The sequence below is a fragment of the Suncus etruscus genome, chromosome 14, assembly GCF_024139225.1.
Source record: "Suncus etruscus isolate mSunEtr1 chromosome 14, mSunEtr1.pri.cur, whole genome shotgun sequence".
NCBI classification, from domain to species: Eukaryota; Metazoa; Chordata; class Mammalia; order Eulipotyphla; family Soricidae; genus Suncus; species Suncus etruscus.
In genome coordinates this window covers 3,091,713-3,108,523 of record NC_064861.1, presented here as the reverse complement: position 1 = coordinate 3,108,523, position 16,811 = coordinate 3,091,713, and the positions used below count along the sequence as shown (strand labels likewise).

The following is a 16,811-nucleotide window of genomic DNA, read 5'->3' as shown; positions in this document are numbered from 1 at the left end:
AAGTTATTTGGAAGTGTTTCCGTTTGTTCAAATTCATGAAAGAGTCTTGCCAGTATTGGTAGCAGTTCCTCTTGGAAAGTTTGAAAGAATTCATTAGTCATTTCATCTGGGCCTGGGGTTTTGTTTTTTTGGCAGACATTTGATTACCGTTTTAATTTCATCAATGGTGATGTGGGTGTTTAGATATGCTACATCCTCTTCCTTCAACCGTGGAAGATTATAAGAGTCCAAGAATTTATCCATTTCTTCCAGTTTCTCATTTTTAGTGGCGTAGAGTTTCTCAAAGTAGTTTCTGATTACCCTTGAATTTCTGTCATATCAGTAGTGATCTCTCCTTTTTCATTCCTAATACGAATTATCAAGTTTCTCTCTCTCTCTTTCTTTGTTAGTTTTGCCAGTGGTCTATCAATCTTGTTTATTTTTTCAAAGAACCAACTTCTGCTTTCATTGATCTTTCGGATTGTTTTTTGTGTATCCACTTCATTGATTTCTGCTCTCAGCTTTGTTATTTCCTTCTGTCTTCCAATTATTGTTGAGCACTTTCTAGTTCTTTTAGCTGTGTCATTAAGCTACTCAGGTAAGCTCCTTCTTCCTTCCTGATGTGTGCTTGCAAAGCTATAAATTTTCCTCTCAGTACTGCTTTTGCTGTGTCCCATAATTCTGATAGTTTGTGTCTTTATTGTCATTTGTTTCCAGAAACCTTTTAATTTCCTCCTTGATTTAATCTCGGACCCACTGGTTATTGAGTATGAGGCTGTTTAACCTCCAGGTGTTAAAGTTTTTCTTCTGAGTCCCTTTGGAGTTCACAAATAATTTCAGAGCCTTGTGGTCAGCGAAGGTGGTCTGAAAAATTTCTATTCTCTTGATATTATGGAGGTATGTTTTATGTGCCAGCATGTAGTCTATCCTGGAGAATGTCCCATGTACATTGGAGAAGAATGTGTATCCAGGTTTCTGGGGATGGAGTGTCCTATATATATCCACTAGGCCTCTTTCTTCCATTTCTCTCCTCAGGTCTAGTATATTCTTGTTGGGTTTCAGTCTGGTTGACCTATCCAGTGTTGACAAAGACGTGTTGAGGTCTCCCACAATTATTGTGTTGTTATTGATATTATTTTTCAGATTTGTCAACAGTTGTGTTAAATATTTTGCTGGCCCCTCATTCGATGCATATATGTTTAGGAGAGTGATTTCTTCCTGCTCTCCAAAGCCCTTGATTAATATAAAATGTCCATCTTTGTCCCTTACAACCTTCCTGAGTATAAAGTTTGCATTATCTGATATTAGTATGGCCACTCCAGCTTTTTTATGGGTGTTGTTTGCTTGGATAATTTTTCTCCAGCCTTTTATTTTGAGTCTATGTTTGTTCTGACTATTCAGGTGCATTTCTTGTAGGCCGCAGAAGGTTGGATTGAGTTTTTTGATCCATTTAGCCACTCTGTGTCTCTTGACTGGTGCATTTAGTCCATTGACGTTGAGAGAAAGAATTGTCTTGGGATTTAATTCCATCTTTATATCAAAATTTGTTGTGTCTTTTGGTTAGTCTTGTCTTAAATTAGGTCTTTTAGTATTTCTCTTAAGACTGGTTTTGTGTCTGTAAAGTTTCTGAGCTGTTTTTTGTCTTTGCAACCATGTATTCTTCTGTCAAACCGGAATGTGAATTTTGCTGGGTATAGTATTCTGGGTGAAGCATTCATTTCATTCAGTCTTGTCACAATATCCCACCACTGCTTTCTGGCATTGAGTGTTTCTGGTGACAGGTCTGCTGTAAATCTCAAGGATGCTTGCTTGAACGTAATTTCCACTTTTGATCTTGCTGTTTTCAGAATTCTCTCTCTATCTGTGGGATTTGTCATTGTGACTAGGATGTGTCTTGGGGTGGTTTTTCTGGGGTCTCTTTTGGTTGGTACTCTTCGAGCATGCAGGATTTGATCACATATATTCTTTAGCTCTGGAAGTTTCTTTTTAATGATGTTCTTGACCGTTGATTATTCCTGGAAATTTTCTTCCTGGGTCTCTGGGACTCCAATGATTCTTAAGTTGTTTCTGTTGAGCTTATCATAGACTTCTATTTTCATCTGTTCCCATTCTTTGACTAATTTTTCCATTGTCTGCTCATTTGCTTTAAGTTTTTTTTCCAATCTCTCTTGCTGTATGGAATTCTTATGTATCTCATCTTCACAGCACCAAGTGTATTCTCAGCTTCTGGTACCCTGTCCCAGAGCTTATCCATTTTGTCATTCACTTCGTTTACTGACTTTTCAGGCCTGTTAGTTGACATGTTATTTCAGTTTGGAGTTTTGTGAATTCTGTCTTCATATTTTCTTGGTTCTTATTAGTGTTCTGTTCAACTCTATCCATGGTTTCTTTGAGTTCTTTGAGAATCTTCCATATTGCTAGTCTAAAGTCCTTATCAGAGAGGTTGATTAGTTGGTTGGTCATTATCTGGTCATCAGAATTGTCATCTTCATTCTCTATGTCTGATGCTGGCCTGCATTGTTTCCCCATTGTCACACTTGTATTGTGGGTTTTTCTACGTGTTGTGGTGGTATTCATTGTCTATATGATGCAGGCAGCACACTCCTCTGGCTCCGCCCTTTCTGGATGGGCTGACTTGCCTCTAAGTGAGGGGAGTCCTCCGTGGATGAAGCCTCACTCTGGATCAAATCTTAGGCTCGAGCATGCAACAGAGAAGACAGTCCGGAGAGAAATGCTTGCTTCTGTGATATAGTACAGTTCTTAGTGTGATTTTTTCTTCTTGTTGCGATGGTGTTCTTTTCTTAGAAAGAGCTCATGGCCGCATAGGGAAGTAGCGCAGCCGTCCTCTGCTGGAGCCTCTTTTCGCCCCACTCCCAAGAGTTTCACGCAAGAGGACAGTAGACAGACATACACAGGTAGCACTCAGTTTTTCACAGTTGGGCCCCACTGGGCAGTCGTAGTTTCGTGGATTTTCCCCGCCTGATGTCCCAAACAGGGGACCCAGCTTCTCAAGGCTTTTCATTGATTGAGGTTTTCATTTTGTCTAGAAAGATTTTTAGGCCTGTTATTTCAGTTTGGAGTTTTATGATTTCTATTTTCATATCCTCTTGATTCTTATTTGTGGTTCATTCAGCTTGATCCATGCTTTCTTTGAGTTCTATGAATATCCTCGATATTTCTTCTCTAAATCCTTTATCTGAGAGTCTAAATAAGTGGTTGGGACTTTTTTGGTCATTATAGTTGCCATCTTCATTCTCTATGCATGCATTGTTTCCCCATTGTCACAGTGGTAGTTTTCTTCATGTTGTGCTAGGGTTCATTGGCTAGGAGATGTGCACAGCCACAAGGTGCAGCAGAACAGCTAAACTCCTCTGGTTCCACCCTTCATGGACAAGAACAGCTCACCTCTAGAGAAATGCCCTCAGGTAACTTCTGGCAGGATGGTTTAAGGTCCAGCCTTGCAGAGCAAAGAAAGTCAAAATGTCTGCCTTGGTCTAAAGCACACAGCAGGAATCAGGTACAGTTTTTATCCTTAATGTGGAAAAAATTAGAAGTTTTTATCACACGATAGTTGATACAAGTTACTATTTTCAGGGCCATACAGAGTGCTCAAAGGGCTAAGAAATATGCTTTACATCTGTGAGGTACTTTCTTTCATCTCCAGTCCTACGTCTCCTCATCCTTAAGCTCCACCAGGTGTGATTGGTGTCCCTCAGCACTACTGAGCTTGAGGAGCAATGCTGGGCCCGAGGAGAATTGATAAACTTGAGAAGTACTGCTGGGCCTGAGGAGTATCACTAAGCCTGAGGAGCACTGATGGTCCTAAGGAGAAGTGCTGGGCCTGAGGAGCATTGCTGGATACAAGGAGCATTGCTGAGCTTGAAGAGCACCACTGGGCCTCAGAGCACTGCTGAGCTTGAAGAGCACTGCATTGCCAGACTTCAGCATTGAACAACGAGGCCCTCAGTGCTGGGCCAGAAATAATCCCAGGCCTCTGGTCACTGCTTTGAGCGACCTCTCCCTCCCAAATTTTATTGAAGTTTTTTTATTCTTAGAAAATGGAAGAAGAAAGATGTAGAAATGCAGTTCTTTTAAAGATAGAAATCTTTCAAAAGTTTACAATAGTGATGGGAGGAAAGAGACAAGTAATTCAGTATCTATAGTACACAAAGATTTGAGACATTGAGTCCACTCTGTGATTCTCTCATGTGTGTATGGAAATTATCACACTCAGTTTCCACTGGTTTTCCTGGGTTTATCTCAGTCCCCTAAACTATAAACTTCCCTGAACAGAGTCTTGGCCTCCTTACATTACTCTCTTTGGTCTTGCGCAGACAGAAATGGACGTTTATTGAGTGAATGAATGATTTAAACCTGATACAAGTGAAGCACACCCTAAAATGTGGTGCCCAATGACTGGGAAGAAATGTGTGCCTTGTCAGAAACATGTGGCATTTATGTGCTATCGTCATTTTCATGGCCTGAGATTCAAGGACACTAGAAAAAAATGCCATGATCTAGAGAACGCAAGAGACCAGACAAAATGAACATGTGTATGTGTGTGTGTTTAATTACATAATATGGTCTGAGACAAAGTTTCATGAGACTCTTGAACTTAAAGTAATTCTTCTCACTGTCTCTAATCCTGTTTTACTGCTCACAGAACAGCAGTATGGTAGCATTTTGTCTGAGACATACCATGAGGAGAGCATGGGATTGGGGGACTGAATGTCATGCAAGTATTGGGGGGGGGGAGACAGAACAAGCATAGAGTTTCCAGAGAGCCACTTGTTGAGAAAGGCTAGTCAGCCTGCAGACCTTTGGGCCCTGTTCCCTAAACTAATCTTTCTAGTTTCTAGTTCCTATTCAGTCTAGCACTATATGGGGTGTGTCTTTGGTGAAGAGAGAGAGAGAGAGAGAGAGAGAGAGAGAGAGGAGAGGCAGGAGAGAGAGACTTACTTCAGCTCCCCAGCCTTCTCCCAGGGTCACCTTCCCCCAGAGGCACTGCTCAGTAAAGCAGCAGCGGCAGCATCAGCTGTTTGCTGTCGATAAGAGATGAGTCATCAGTAAATGAGAGTGTTCTTGTTCAAGATGGAGAGCAGTAGCTCAGGAACCTTTGCTGATTAGGAATCTTTTAATTCATAATTTCTTTTTGGTCCCTGAATATGAACAGCAATAGTGAATTTACAAAGCACTTCAAAAGAAAATGTCCTGCTTAATTGTACCCCAGGGCTCTCCTCTTCACAGGAAGCAAACTTGAGGTGCAGGAGACTGTCCGCAATTCCCCTCAGACAGCCGGATAAGGAGGGAGGTCAGAGCTCAGGCCTCCGACTCCAGATAACAAGGGGAAAGAGGGGGAAAGACACAAATCCACCCAATAATAACACCAGCTGGCACAGGCACTTACCAAGTAAATTGGGAAGGAAATTTCTTAGGAGGCTTTAAGAAGGCAGAGGCAAAGGAGCAGTTAATCTGAAATACAGCATTGAAAGGCTCGGCAGACGAATGATTCTGGTCTTCCAGATAAGGTGCCTTCTGGAATTCAAAAGCACCCAAGAACGGCAAGACAACGGGTCGCTGGGCTTAGTTATGTAAACATGGCACTGGTTGACACTGAGGGTGTGTATTAGAAACTTCCGTGCAATGCTGGCCAGAAGATCAATGTTGAACCTGATTGCATTGTGATCTATTGGCTGGCCTTGGAATACAGAATGGAACATTAGCGCCACTGAAGAAGGGGACTGTAGGAGGCCTTTGCCCAGCCAAATCACTGGCTGCTGCAGTGAGGCTGTGCAGAGAAGACATGCTTTAGCCTGCATTTGCAGCTGGCATGCACCCCTTCCATTGTACAGACATATGTTTAAATTCATTCAAGGAATATCTTCAACATGTTTCTTGCCTCAGTATCCAGGGCATGTCCCAAGTGGTTTAAAATCTCCGTGTTTCCTTCTTCGATCCTACAGCATTGTGGTTAGAGCTGGACTATCTCCAGCTAAGGACCTAACCAGCCAGCCAGCCAGCCCGCAAGAAGCCCACTCTGGCATCCTTGCCCACCATGCAATACCTTTAGAGTCCTCCCACATGGCACTTCTCTAAGTGCTATATAATTCTCTCCACCCAAACCTCATGCCACAAACAAAATAAAGGACCTTTTCATGGTAGAAAAATACAAAATTCAGGGACAAGAGCCATAGCACAGTAGGTAGGGCATTTGCCTCACATGTGGCCAATCAGAGTTCAATCCCCGGCATCCCATATGGTCCCTGGAGCCTGCCAGGAGTAATTTCTAAGTGCAGGACTAAGAGTAACCCCTGAGCAATTCTGGTTATGACCCAAAAACCAAAAAATAAATGATTAATTCATACTTGACTGATGGACTCCAAGGAGAGCTATAAGCTGCCTTTGAGACCCCTAAATGACCCCCTATAAATTTGACAATTTGAGTAGAGTCCTATGTAGTGACTTCAGGATTTGGGGGGTGGATTTCTTTTTTTCTGCAATAATGATTAGAGTTGATAGCTTCTTCTGTCTTTGTTTAAATCCTCGCTGGCAAAGAAAGTGAGGGTTTTATCTGCCATGTTCTATTTCAAAGGAACAAACACCCAAAGTGCTGTGAACTTTCTAAAAGTCTGTGACAACTCTATTCTGCGGGATTTGCACCAAAACTTTCCCCTACCTGGGAGCCTCTCTATAGGTGAGGCTCTGAGAGCCAGAGAATTGCACTGTCAGCAGAGCACTCTCTGACTTCTGGCTGCCTCTTTTGGGGCTTGTTGCTGTGGAAGGGTTCAAAGAGGCTAGGTCTGAGCAGGCAGTTTATTGTTTTCATGAACTTCTGCTCCATATGGGCAAATCAACTTTGAGTACACATTGGGATCCAATGGGGCTCTTGACCCTACTGATAAATAATCCAATCATTAGTTCACACTTTCCTATATTTCACTGAGACAACTTTCCTTGCCAATACCTACCTGAGGGGTTTTGTCTCTGAAGAAGATGAGTCCCCCTAGGGTCATCTGGGGTGTGCAGGCAGGGACATCCTCATGCTTTCTGATGATTTTGTGGCCAGTGTGGATAGTTATTTCCTAGAAAATGAACTTTTATAACCCATGTAGTCCATTGAAATGCAGTTCTTTATTTCCTCCCCAGTTGCTTTTTTCCACTTCTTCAAATTGCTTTTGAAGGTGGCTATTTAAAAATATAGGAGAGAAAGACCAGAAAAATTGCATTTAGTACTTTTCTACCCCAATGAAGAAGAGTGAGGCTGCTTCCTTTGTTAGTGATAAAACTATCACCTATGGGGTTCTTTAGTGGAGAAGGTAAACTGCAGGATCAATGGCTTGATCTTCATTTTGAGCTGCCATCCTCAAATTCCAGGGGCATCACTCCTGCCTGTACCCCACAGAATTCTTGAAGATTAACCGATTAATAGGACCTTTCTCCTGTTCCTGAGAGAATAGGCTTCAAACATCTGGAAAGACCCAGCCAAGCCTTCCTAAGAGTCTTCCTTCATCTCTTGCTCTTTCCCCACGTTGCAGTTTCTCTCTCACTCATCTCCACATTGTGTGCTTAGAAAGAAACCACAGGAAGAATTGTGTCTGCTTTTTGTCTGTTTCAGGGAAGGGTTTTTTATCTATCATCTTTATTTTTAATTTTACACAGCAGCTGAGATAAAACACTTTGTTTCTTGCTCTCATGACTACTTACCTCTATAAGTTGACCAGCACCTGTTAAAGTAACAGTGTTTTCATTCTATTCAGGATACTTCTTTCTGGTACTTGGCACTCACTTGACTGGAAGTACCTTTGGATTGAAGCACCTTTTGGATTGATCTTTATGCTACCTGTTCTCCACCCCAGACGGTGGTCTTTCACTTCCTGATAAAAACCCAGGTCTCAGGGAGAAATTGTCTTCAGTTTCTTTCCCACAGCCAGGTTGTCTACTAATTATATCTTTGCTTGCTGGCAGATAGCTTTTGGTGGAAGTTCCTCAACCTGTTTAATCTCCCTAACTGTGTGTGGATTATTTCCTGTCTTGTTTCCAGACCCACATATCCCCAATCCCTTGGGGAGATGGCAAGGCTGGGGGATGGGTTTCAGAAACTGTCAGTATCATGCTGGCCCATGGGGAGTCCATTTGCTTTGGAAGTCAAACCCTCAGATTCCTGTTTGAGGTGGAGAATATGCTGACATGGGATCAATTAGAGGCAAGTGAATTTGGGGGGGGGTGGGTCACACCTGGCAGTGATCAGGGTTTTTTCCTGCCTGACTCAGGAATCACTCCTGGAAGAACTCAGGTGTCTGGTATTGAACCTGTGTCAGCCACATATAAAATAGAGCCCTTCTTTCTCTCTTCTCTTTTCATCCCAGCCAATGAGTTTGGATGATGTCATAGGAACATTCTTATTTGACATTTGAAGTTCTTATTTGACTTCATAGAAATGTTCTTTTCCTGTAGAATACTTAAGAAAATAGGATTTTACATATTTACCCTTTTCTTGTTTGCTTGCTTTCTTCTTCCTCTTCTCTTCTGTCTTTTCCTCTCCTCTTACTCATTTCTCCCTTTCACTTTTTCTTTCTCATCTTTTGATATTTGAATCATTTTGAGACCGGGCTAGGCAGGATGGAAATAGTTGTATGACCTTAGACTAATAACTATTATAAATTTTAACAAGTGTCTTCTTCAAAAATGTAACCTATAGGCATTTATTTGTATACTAAGTAAATATTTATTGGCTAATCTTTTGCCACAAGCCCTTTACTCAGCCCACTATTCATCCTGACACTAGCATAACTGTCATATATCTCAGGTGTGTCATCCAAGGTAAGGACTATTTGGTCCCTGATATCAATAAGGACACTCTCAGGGGCCGGAGTGACAATGCAGCAATAGGGAAGTTGCCTTACACGAGGCTGATCTAGGACGAACCTCGGTTCAGTTCCCAGCATCCCATATGGTCCCTGAAGCCAGGAGCGATTTCTGAGTGAATAGCCAGGAGTAACCTCTGAGTGTCACCGGGTGTGGCCCCAAAACAAACAAACAAAAAAGGACATCTCAGCTGCCAGTGTAACAACCAATCTCTTCCCCAAGCTCTTCCCTCAGCCTGCCACCCATCCTAATACCTGGGTTGTCTGCCCTCTTATTCAGAACTGTGATACAATAATGCATTGGCACAAAGACATTTTAATTTATATCTAATATTTCCAGGCATATTTTCTCCGTGTACTTCTTTATCTTAGAAAATATACAACCTCAAAACTCAGTTGACCAAACAAATTAATTAGTGGCAATTTTTCCTATTATACTTACACGTGTGCTTTGGAAAATAACTTATAAGGTAGATAAACTTCTAGCCACCTTTTACATAATCAAATCAATATATCACTTCCTCAAATAATGAGGAACATGAAACTCCATCATTCCAACCCATTAAATGCAAAGAATAATGGAGAAACTATGGAGGACAGTGGCAATTGGAAGTATGGAGAAAAAACTAGGAAAATTTCTTAGCCCACCAAAATTCCCAAACTGTGTAGATCAGGACCTAAAAACAACACTTATTGTGTTGGCAACAGAAACTAACCCATGAAATTAAGCAATCTATACATGAATAATATAACCAACTCAAAGAAGAAATCTCTCAGATGATGAGAAAAGGCAGACCTTTTTGGAATTTCCTCTGCCTGCTCTGGCCTAAGACTTGATTCTGTGTGTCATCCTTTCCTGAGGGCTCCCCTTCCTTGGAGGTGAGTCAACTTGCCCACAAAGGGTGGAGCCAGCTGAATTCTGCTGTGGCTCTGAAGCACAGCAGACCTCTTTGGACTTTTCTCTGCCTACTCTGGACTAAGACTCGATCCTGTGTGGCTTTCTTCTCTGAGGGCTCCCCTTCCTTGGAAGTTATTTGGCCCACCCACAAAGGATGGAGCCAGCTGAATTCTGCTGTGGCTCTGAGCACAGCAGACCTCTTTAGACTTTGCCTGCTCTGGCCTAAGACTTGATCCTGTGTGGCTTCCTTCCCTGAGGGCTCCATTCCTTGGAGGTAAGTCGACCTGCCCACAAAGGGTGGAGCCAGAGGAGCACAAGAGCTCTGCTTCGCTTCTTGGATGCATACATCATCTTGTCAATGAATACCACCACAACATGTAGAAAAACCCACAATACAAGTGTGACAATGGGGAAACAATGGGGACCAGCACCAGGCATAGAGAATAAAGATGACAACTTTGATGACCCAAAAATGGTCAACCACCTAGTTAGTCTCTCAGATATGGAGTTTAGAGGAGAAATATAGAGGATGTTCACGGAACTCAAAGAAAGCATAGATTGATTTGAACAAAACACTAATAATAATCAAGAGAATATGAAGATAAAAATCAAAAAAACTCCAAACTGAAATAACAATGAAATAACAGGTCTGAAAAACTCAGAAGAATTGAAAAACTCAATGAAAAACCTTTCCAACAGGGTAACAGCAGCTGAGGATAGAATTAGTGAGCTGGAAAATGAGATCCATAACAAATCTATACAGCAGAAGAAATTTTAAAAGAGCCTTAAAGCAAATGATCACACAATGGAAAAATTACACAAAGAATGTGAACAGATGAAAATAGAAGTCTTTGATAAGCAACAGAAATAACTTAAGAATCATTGGAGTCCCAGAGACCCAGGAAGAAAATCTCCAGAAAGAATCAAAAGTCAAGAACATCATCACAGAGAAACTGCCAGAGCTAAAGAATACATGTGACCAAATCCTACATGCCCAAAGAGTACCATCTAAAAGAGATCCCAGGAAAAACACCACATGACACATCCTAGTCACAATGACAAATCCTACAGATAGAGACAGAATACTGAAAGCAGCAAGATCAAAAAGGGAAATTACATTCAAGGGAACATTCTTGAGATTTACAGCAGACCTGTCACAAAAAAACACTCAAGACAAGAAAGCAGTGGTGGGAAATAGTGACAAAATTCAATGAAATAAATGCTTTGCCTAAAATACTGCACCCAGCAAAACTCACTTTCAGATTTGAATATATATCTTCACAGATAAGCAACAGCTCAGAAACTTTACATACTCAAAACTGCTTAAAACTGCTTAAAAAGGAAAAACTGAAAGGTCTACTTTAAGACATGACTTACCAACAGACACACCTAATTTCGACACAAAGATGGCAATAAATTCCATGACAATTATCTTCCTCAATGCCAATGGACATAAGACACCCGTTAAAAGACACAAAGTGGCTAAATGGATCAAAAAACTGAATTCAACCCTCTGCTGCATACAAGAAACACAACTGAATAGAACAAACATAGATTCAAAATCAAACGCTGGAGGAAAATCATCCAAGCAAACAACACCCTTAAAAAAGCTGAAGTGGCCATAATAATATTAGAAAACCAAACTGAGGGGCCCGGAGAGATAGCACAGCGGCGTTTGCCTTGCAAGCAGCCGATCCAGGACCAAAGGTGGTTGGTTTGAATCCCGGTGTCCCATATGGTCCCCCGTGCCTGCCAGGAGCTATTTCTGATCAGACAGCTAGGAGTAACCCCTGAGCATCACCGGGTGTGGCCCAAAAAACAGAAAACCAAACTGATATTCATAAAAGTTGTAAGGGACAAAGATGGACATTTTGTACTAATCAAAGGATATGTACAGCAGAAAGAAATCACTCTCCTAAACATATATGCACCCAATGAGGGACCAGCAAAGTATTTAATACAATTGTTAACAAATATGAAAAAGGATATCAACAGTAACACATAATTGTGGGAGACTTCACCATAGCCCTTTCAACACTTGATAGGACAACCAGACTGAAACCCAACAAAAATATACTAAACTTGAAAAGAGAAAGGGAAGAAAGAGGCCGTGTGTGTGTGTGTGTGTGTGTGTGTGTGTGTTTTTTTTGGAATGGACATATATATGATATATGTCATATATATATATATATATATATATATATATATATATATATATATGTCACATATATATATGACACTCCATTCCCAAAATCCTTGGTACACATTCTTCTCCAATGTACATGGGTCTTTCTCCAGGATAGACCACATGCTGGCATATAAAACATACCTCCATAAAATCAAGAGGATAGACATTTTTCAGGCTAACTTTGCTGACCACAAGGCTCTGACATTAGATGTGAAATAGAAAGGGACAGAGGGTAGAGAGGACAATTTGGTGATGGGAATCCCCCCTGATTTTATGTAAATATGTACCTAAAATGTTATTGTCAACAATATGTAAGACACTATGATCAAAATAAAAATTATATTAAAAAAAAGAGAATGTCAGAAAAAAATGAAAACAAACATTCTGATATATTCGATTCATTCAAGTGTGATGAGTAGTAGAAATCAGTCTCTGGCTTATGTGAATGTTGAAAGTATATTAAATGGTACAAATTTATTTAAAAAAAAGAAAAAGAAAAAAAGAAAGGGACAGAGAAAAAAAACTTTAAAACCTGGAAATTAGGGGGAAGGCGCCAGCGGCTCGGCCGAGCGCTCGGGCTCCCATTGTAGCCGGAGTGCGGACCGCTGCGGCCAGCATGCAGGGCTTGCTCAGACTTTAGTCACTCCAAGGAATAGAGACACAGTCAGCCATGGCCCCCAAGGAAGAGAGGCGGACGGGGGGATTTCGTTCATCTTTTGCTGTTTCCGAAATAATGATCACCCAGAAATTATTTACCGGCCACGGAACGATAGCAGTTTTGCTCTGCAGACCATGGAACAAGCACTGCCCATGCCCCCTGTGGAGGAACTGGATGTCATGTTTAGTGAACTTGTGGATGAACTTGATCTCACAGACAAACACAGAGAAGCTATGTTTGCACTTCCAGCTGAGAAAAAATGGCAAATATATTGTAGCAAGAAAAAGGACCAGGAAGAAAACAAGGGAGCAACAAGTTGGCCTGAATTCTACATTGATCAGCTCAACTCCATGGCTGCTAGAAAATCTCTCCTGGCTTTAGAAAAAGAAGAGGAAGAAGAGAGAAGTAAAACCATAGAGAGTTTGAAAACAGCACTAAGGACAAAACCAATGAGGTTTGTGACCAGATTCATCGACCTGGATGGCCTGACTTGTATTCTCAACTTTCTGAAGACCATGGACTATGAGATCTCCGAGTCTCGTATACATACCTCGCTCATCAGCTGCATAAAAGCACTAATGAATAACTCTCAAGGCCGGGCCCATGTTCTGGCTCATTCTGAGAGTATTAATGTCATTGCTCAGAGTCTGAGCACAGAGAACATTAAAACAAAAGTGGCTGTGCTGGAAATCTTGGGCGCCTTGTGCCTGGTTCCTAGGGGCCACAAGAAGGTTCTGCAAGCCATGCTCCATTACCAGAAGTATGCTAGTGAAAGAACCCGCTTTCAGACATTAATCAATGATTTAGACAAAAGCACAGGACGCTATCGCGACGAAGTGAGTCTCAAGACTGCTATCTTGTCCTTCATCAATGTGGTGCTGAGCCAAGGCACAGGAGTGGAAAGTTGGGACTTTAGACTTCATCTTCGCTATGAGTTTCTGATGTGAGGAATTCAACCTGTAATTGACAAATTAAGAGAACATGAAAATTCAACTTTAGATAGGCATTTAGATTTTTTTGAAATGCTTCGCAATGAAGATGAACTAGAATTTGCCAAAAGATTTGAACTGGTCCACATAGACACAAAAAGTGCCACCCAAATGTTTGAGCTGACCAGAAAGCCCCTGACGCATAGTGAAGCATATCCACACTTCATGTCCATCCTGCACCACTGCCTCCAAATGCCTTACAAGAGAAGTGGTAACACTGTTCAGTACTGGCTACTACTAGATAGAATTATACAGCAAATCGTTATCCAGAATGACAAAGGACAGGATCCCGACTCCACACCTTTGGATGTTAAGAATGTTAAGAATGTTAAGAATGTTGTACGAATGTTGGTTAATGAAAATGAAGTTAAGCAGTGGAAAGAACAAGCAGAAAAAATGAGAAAAGAGCACAATGAGCTACAACAGAAATTGGAAAAGAAAGAGCAGGAATGCGATGCGAAGACCCAAGAGAAAGAGGAGATGATGCGAACCTTAAATAAAATGAAGGAGAAACTCGAGAAGGAGACCAGTGAGCACAAACAAGTCAAGCGGCAGGTGGTCGACCTCACCGCCCAACTCCAGGAACTCAACAGGAGAACTGTTGGTGCTTCAATCTCAGGTGGACACTCTCTGGGAGCCCCAGGAGGACCCTTTCCTTCATCTGTGTCGGGGTCTGTCCTTTCACCTCCACCGCCTCCACCTCTTGCAGATGGAATGCCTCTTCCTCCCCCACCAGGGGGGCCTCCTCCTCCCCCGGGACCTCCTCCCTTAGGAGGGCCACCCCCTGGCGCTTCACTGGGCCTGGCCCTCAAGAAGAAGAACATTCCTCAGCCCACAAACGCCCTGAAATCCTTCAACTGGTCTAAGTTGCCTGAGAACAAACTTGAAGGAACAGTTTGGACCGAAATTGATGACACAAAAGTGTTCAAAATTCTAGATCTTGAAGACTTGGAAAGAACTTTCTCTGCCTACCAAAGACAGCAGAAAGAAACTGATGCCGTCGATGACACGCTGAGTTCCAAACTAAAAGTCAAAGAGCTTTCTGTGATTGATGGTCAGAGAGCCCAGAATTGCAACATCCTTCTATTGAGGTTGAAATTATCCAACGATGAAATCAAACGAGCGATTCTGACAATGGATGAACAGGAAGATCTGCCCAAAGACATTAAAACAGCTCCTAAAATTTGTTCCTGAAAAAAGTGATATTGACCTCCTGGAGGAACATAAACACGAACTTGACCGGATGGCAAAAGCTGACCGGTTCCTTTTTGAGATGAGCCGAATCAATCATTATCAGCAGAGACTGCAGTCACTATACTTCAAAAAGAAGTTTGCAGAGCGTGTGGCAGAAGTGAAACCTAAAGTAGAAGCGATTCGTTCTGGCTCTGAAGAGGTGTTTAGGAGCAGTGCCCTGAAGCAGTTGCTGGAAGTGGTTTTGGCTTTTGGAAATTACATGAATAAAGGCCGGAGAGGCAATGCGTATGGATTCAAGATATCCAGCCTCAACAAGATCGCTGACACGAAGTCTAGTATTGACAAGAACATCATGCTTTTGCACTATCTTATAACTATCGTGGAAAATAAGTATCCCAAGGTCCTCAAGCTCAGTGAAGAATTGTGGACATTCCTCAAGCAACAAAAGTGAATATGACCGAGCTGGACAAGGAAATAGGCACCTTGCGGAAGTGGCCTGAAAGCAGTTGAAATGGAGCTGGAATATCAGAAGTCTCAAACTCCACAGCCCGGAGATAAGTTTGTGTCTGTTGTCAGCCAGTTCATCACAGTGGCCAGCTTCAGCTTCACTGAGGTTGAAGATCTTCTAGCAGAAGCTAAAGACCTGTTTACTAAAGCTGTAAAACACTTTGGGGAAGAGGCTAACAAAATCCAGCCCGATGAGTTTCTTCGGCATTTTTGATCAGTTTCTTCAAGCTGTGTCAGAAGCCAAACAAGAGAATGAAAACATGAGAAAGAAGAAGGAAGAGGAAGAACGCAGAGCCCGCATGGAAGCTCAGCTCAAACAGAAGCGTGAAAGGGAACGCAAACTGAGGAAAGCAAAAGAGAACAGTGAAGAAAGTGGCGAGTTCCACGATCTAGTCTCAGCTTTACGCTCGGGAGAGGTGTTCGACAAAGATCTCTCTAAACTGAAACTGAACCGCAAACGGATCACCAACCAGATGACAGACAGCAGCCGAGAGAGACCAGTCACCAAGCTGAATTTCTAATTTTTCCTCCAACCTTTTATAGAAAACTCATTAGCAACCCCTCTGACGTGACTAGAACGTTTCATTTATACTGCCTTGTAATTTCGCACAGTGGCAAATTTCTTCTATCCGTGAGTGAATGCGTGAATGTATGTAAATGTAAATGTGTGTATGTATATATATATATTAAAATGTACATAGAAGTCTGAATTTTTGTCTGGAGACCTATATGTATGGTTTAAAAAAAAGTCTAGAGTCTATGTTAATGTATGTGCTCAGAAGCCTTTCATGTATGCATTCATATTAAGTGTGGTTCGTATTCTGTCCCTGAACACCATGTCTGTTCAGAAGCACAAAACTATCTCCTGAAAGAGATGACAGACATTCCCTAGAGTAAAAGAAAAAGAAAAAATTCCTGAGAAATAGTTCCTGGTTTCCAAGCTTGGTATGCTTCTAAATTCTTTTCTTTGGTGGAGCTGGTGCAAAAACGTACAGGAGAGAAATGAGTCTGGAGAGCTGACAGTGTGGGATTCTGGCAACTTGTCGTCGGTTGAGAGGACCAGCTGAGAAAGTCTGATATTGGTGTGGGGCTGTAGTGTGTAAATGTGTATCGAGAACTCTTGCACACAATCTGAATTACGTAGAATGTCAATCCGAATTCTTTGTATTTAAAACTTGGACATACACTTTTTTCCTCTTTCTTTGAGTTTTTCCACCAAGCGCTCTTGATTTCTTTACATCACTTTTGGGAAGAACACTTTATCTAAACGCAATCCCTCTTCTTACCAAAGAACAGAGATTGCCAGAATGTGTTTGTTGTTCTCACAAAATAGCTGTAGAAACATGTAAAATTTTAAATTTCCACCCGAGACCTAAAGGAAGGAATTCTCTGAAGGGATAAACATTTTTAAAACATTTTTAATGGGGTGCCTTTTTTTGTATTTTTGTTTTGTAGGACAAGCTGCATCTTCTGTAAATATAGGTTTGAATTAAAAGACATTTAGTGGCTGCACAAAATGTTGACAACATCACAG

The 16,811-nt window shown here is 41.6% G+C and overlaps 1 protein-coding gene across 1 annotated transcript; it reads left to right on the top strand.

Annotated features, from left to right (window-relative positions):
* Positions 1-8,089: 8,089 nt before the first annotated feature.
* LOC126027552 (disheveled-associated activator of morphogenesis 1-like) lies at positions 8,090-15,940 on the top strand. The gene is given in 6 exon segments (XM_049786538.1): positions 8,090-8,182; positions 12,473-14,739; positions 14,741-15,192; positions 15,195-15,262; positions 15,264-15,473; positions 15,475-15,940. Coding segments are annotated over 6 exon segments (3,414 nt in total). The 3' UTR covers positions 15,799-15,940.
* The last annotated feature ends 871 nt before the right edge of the window (positions 15,941-16,811 follow it).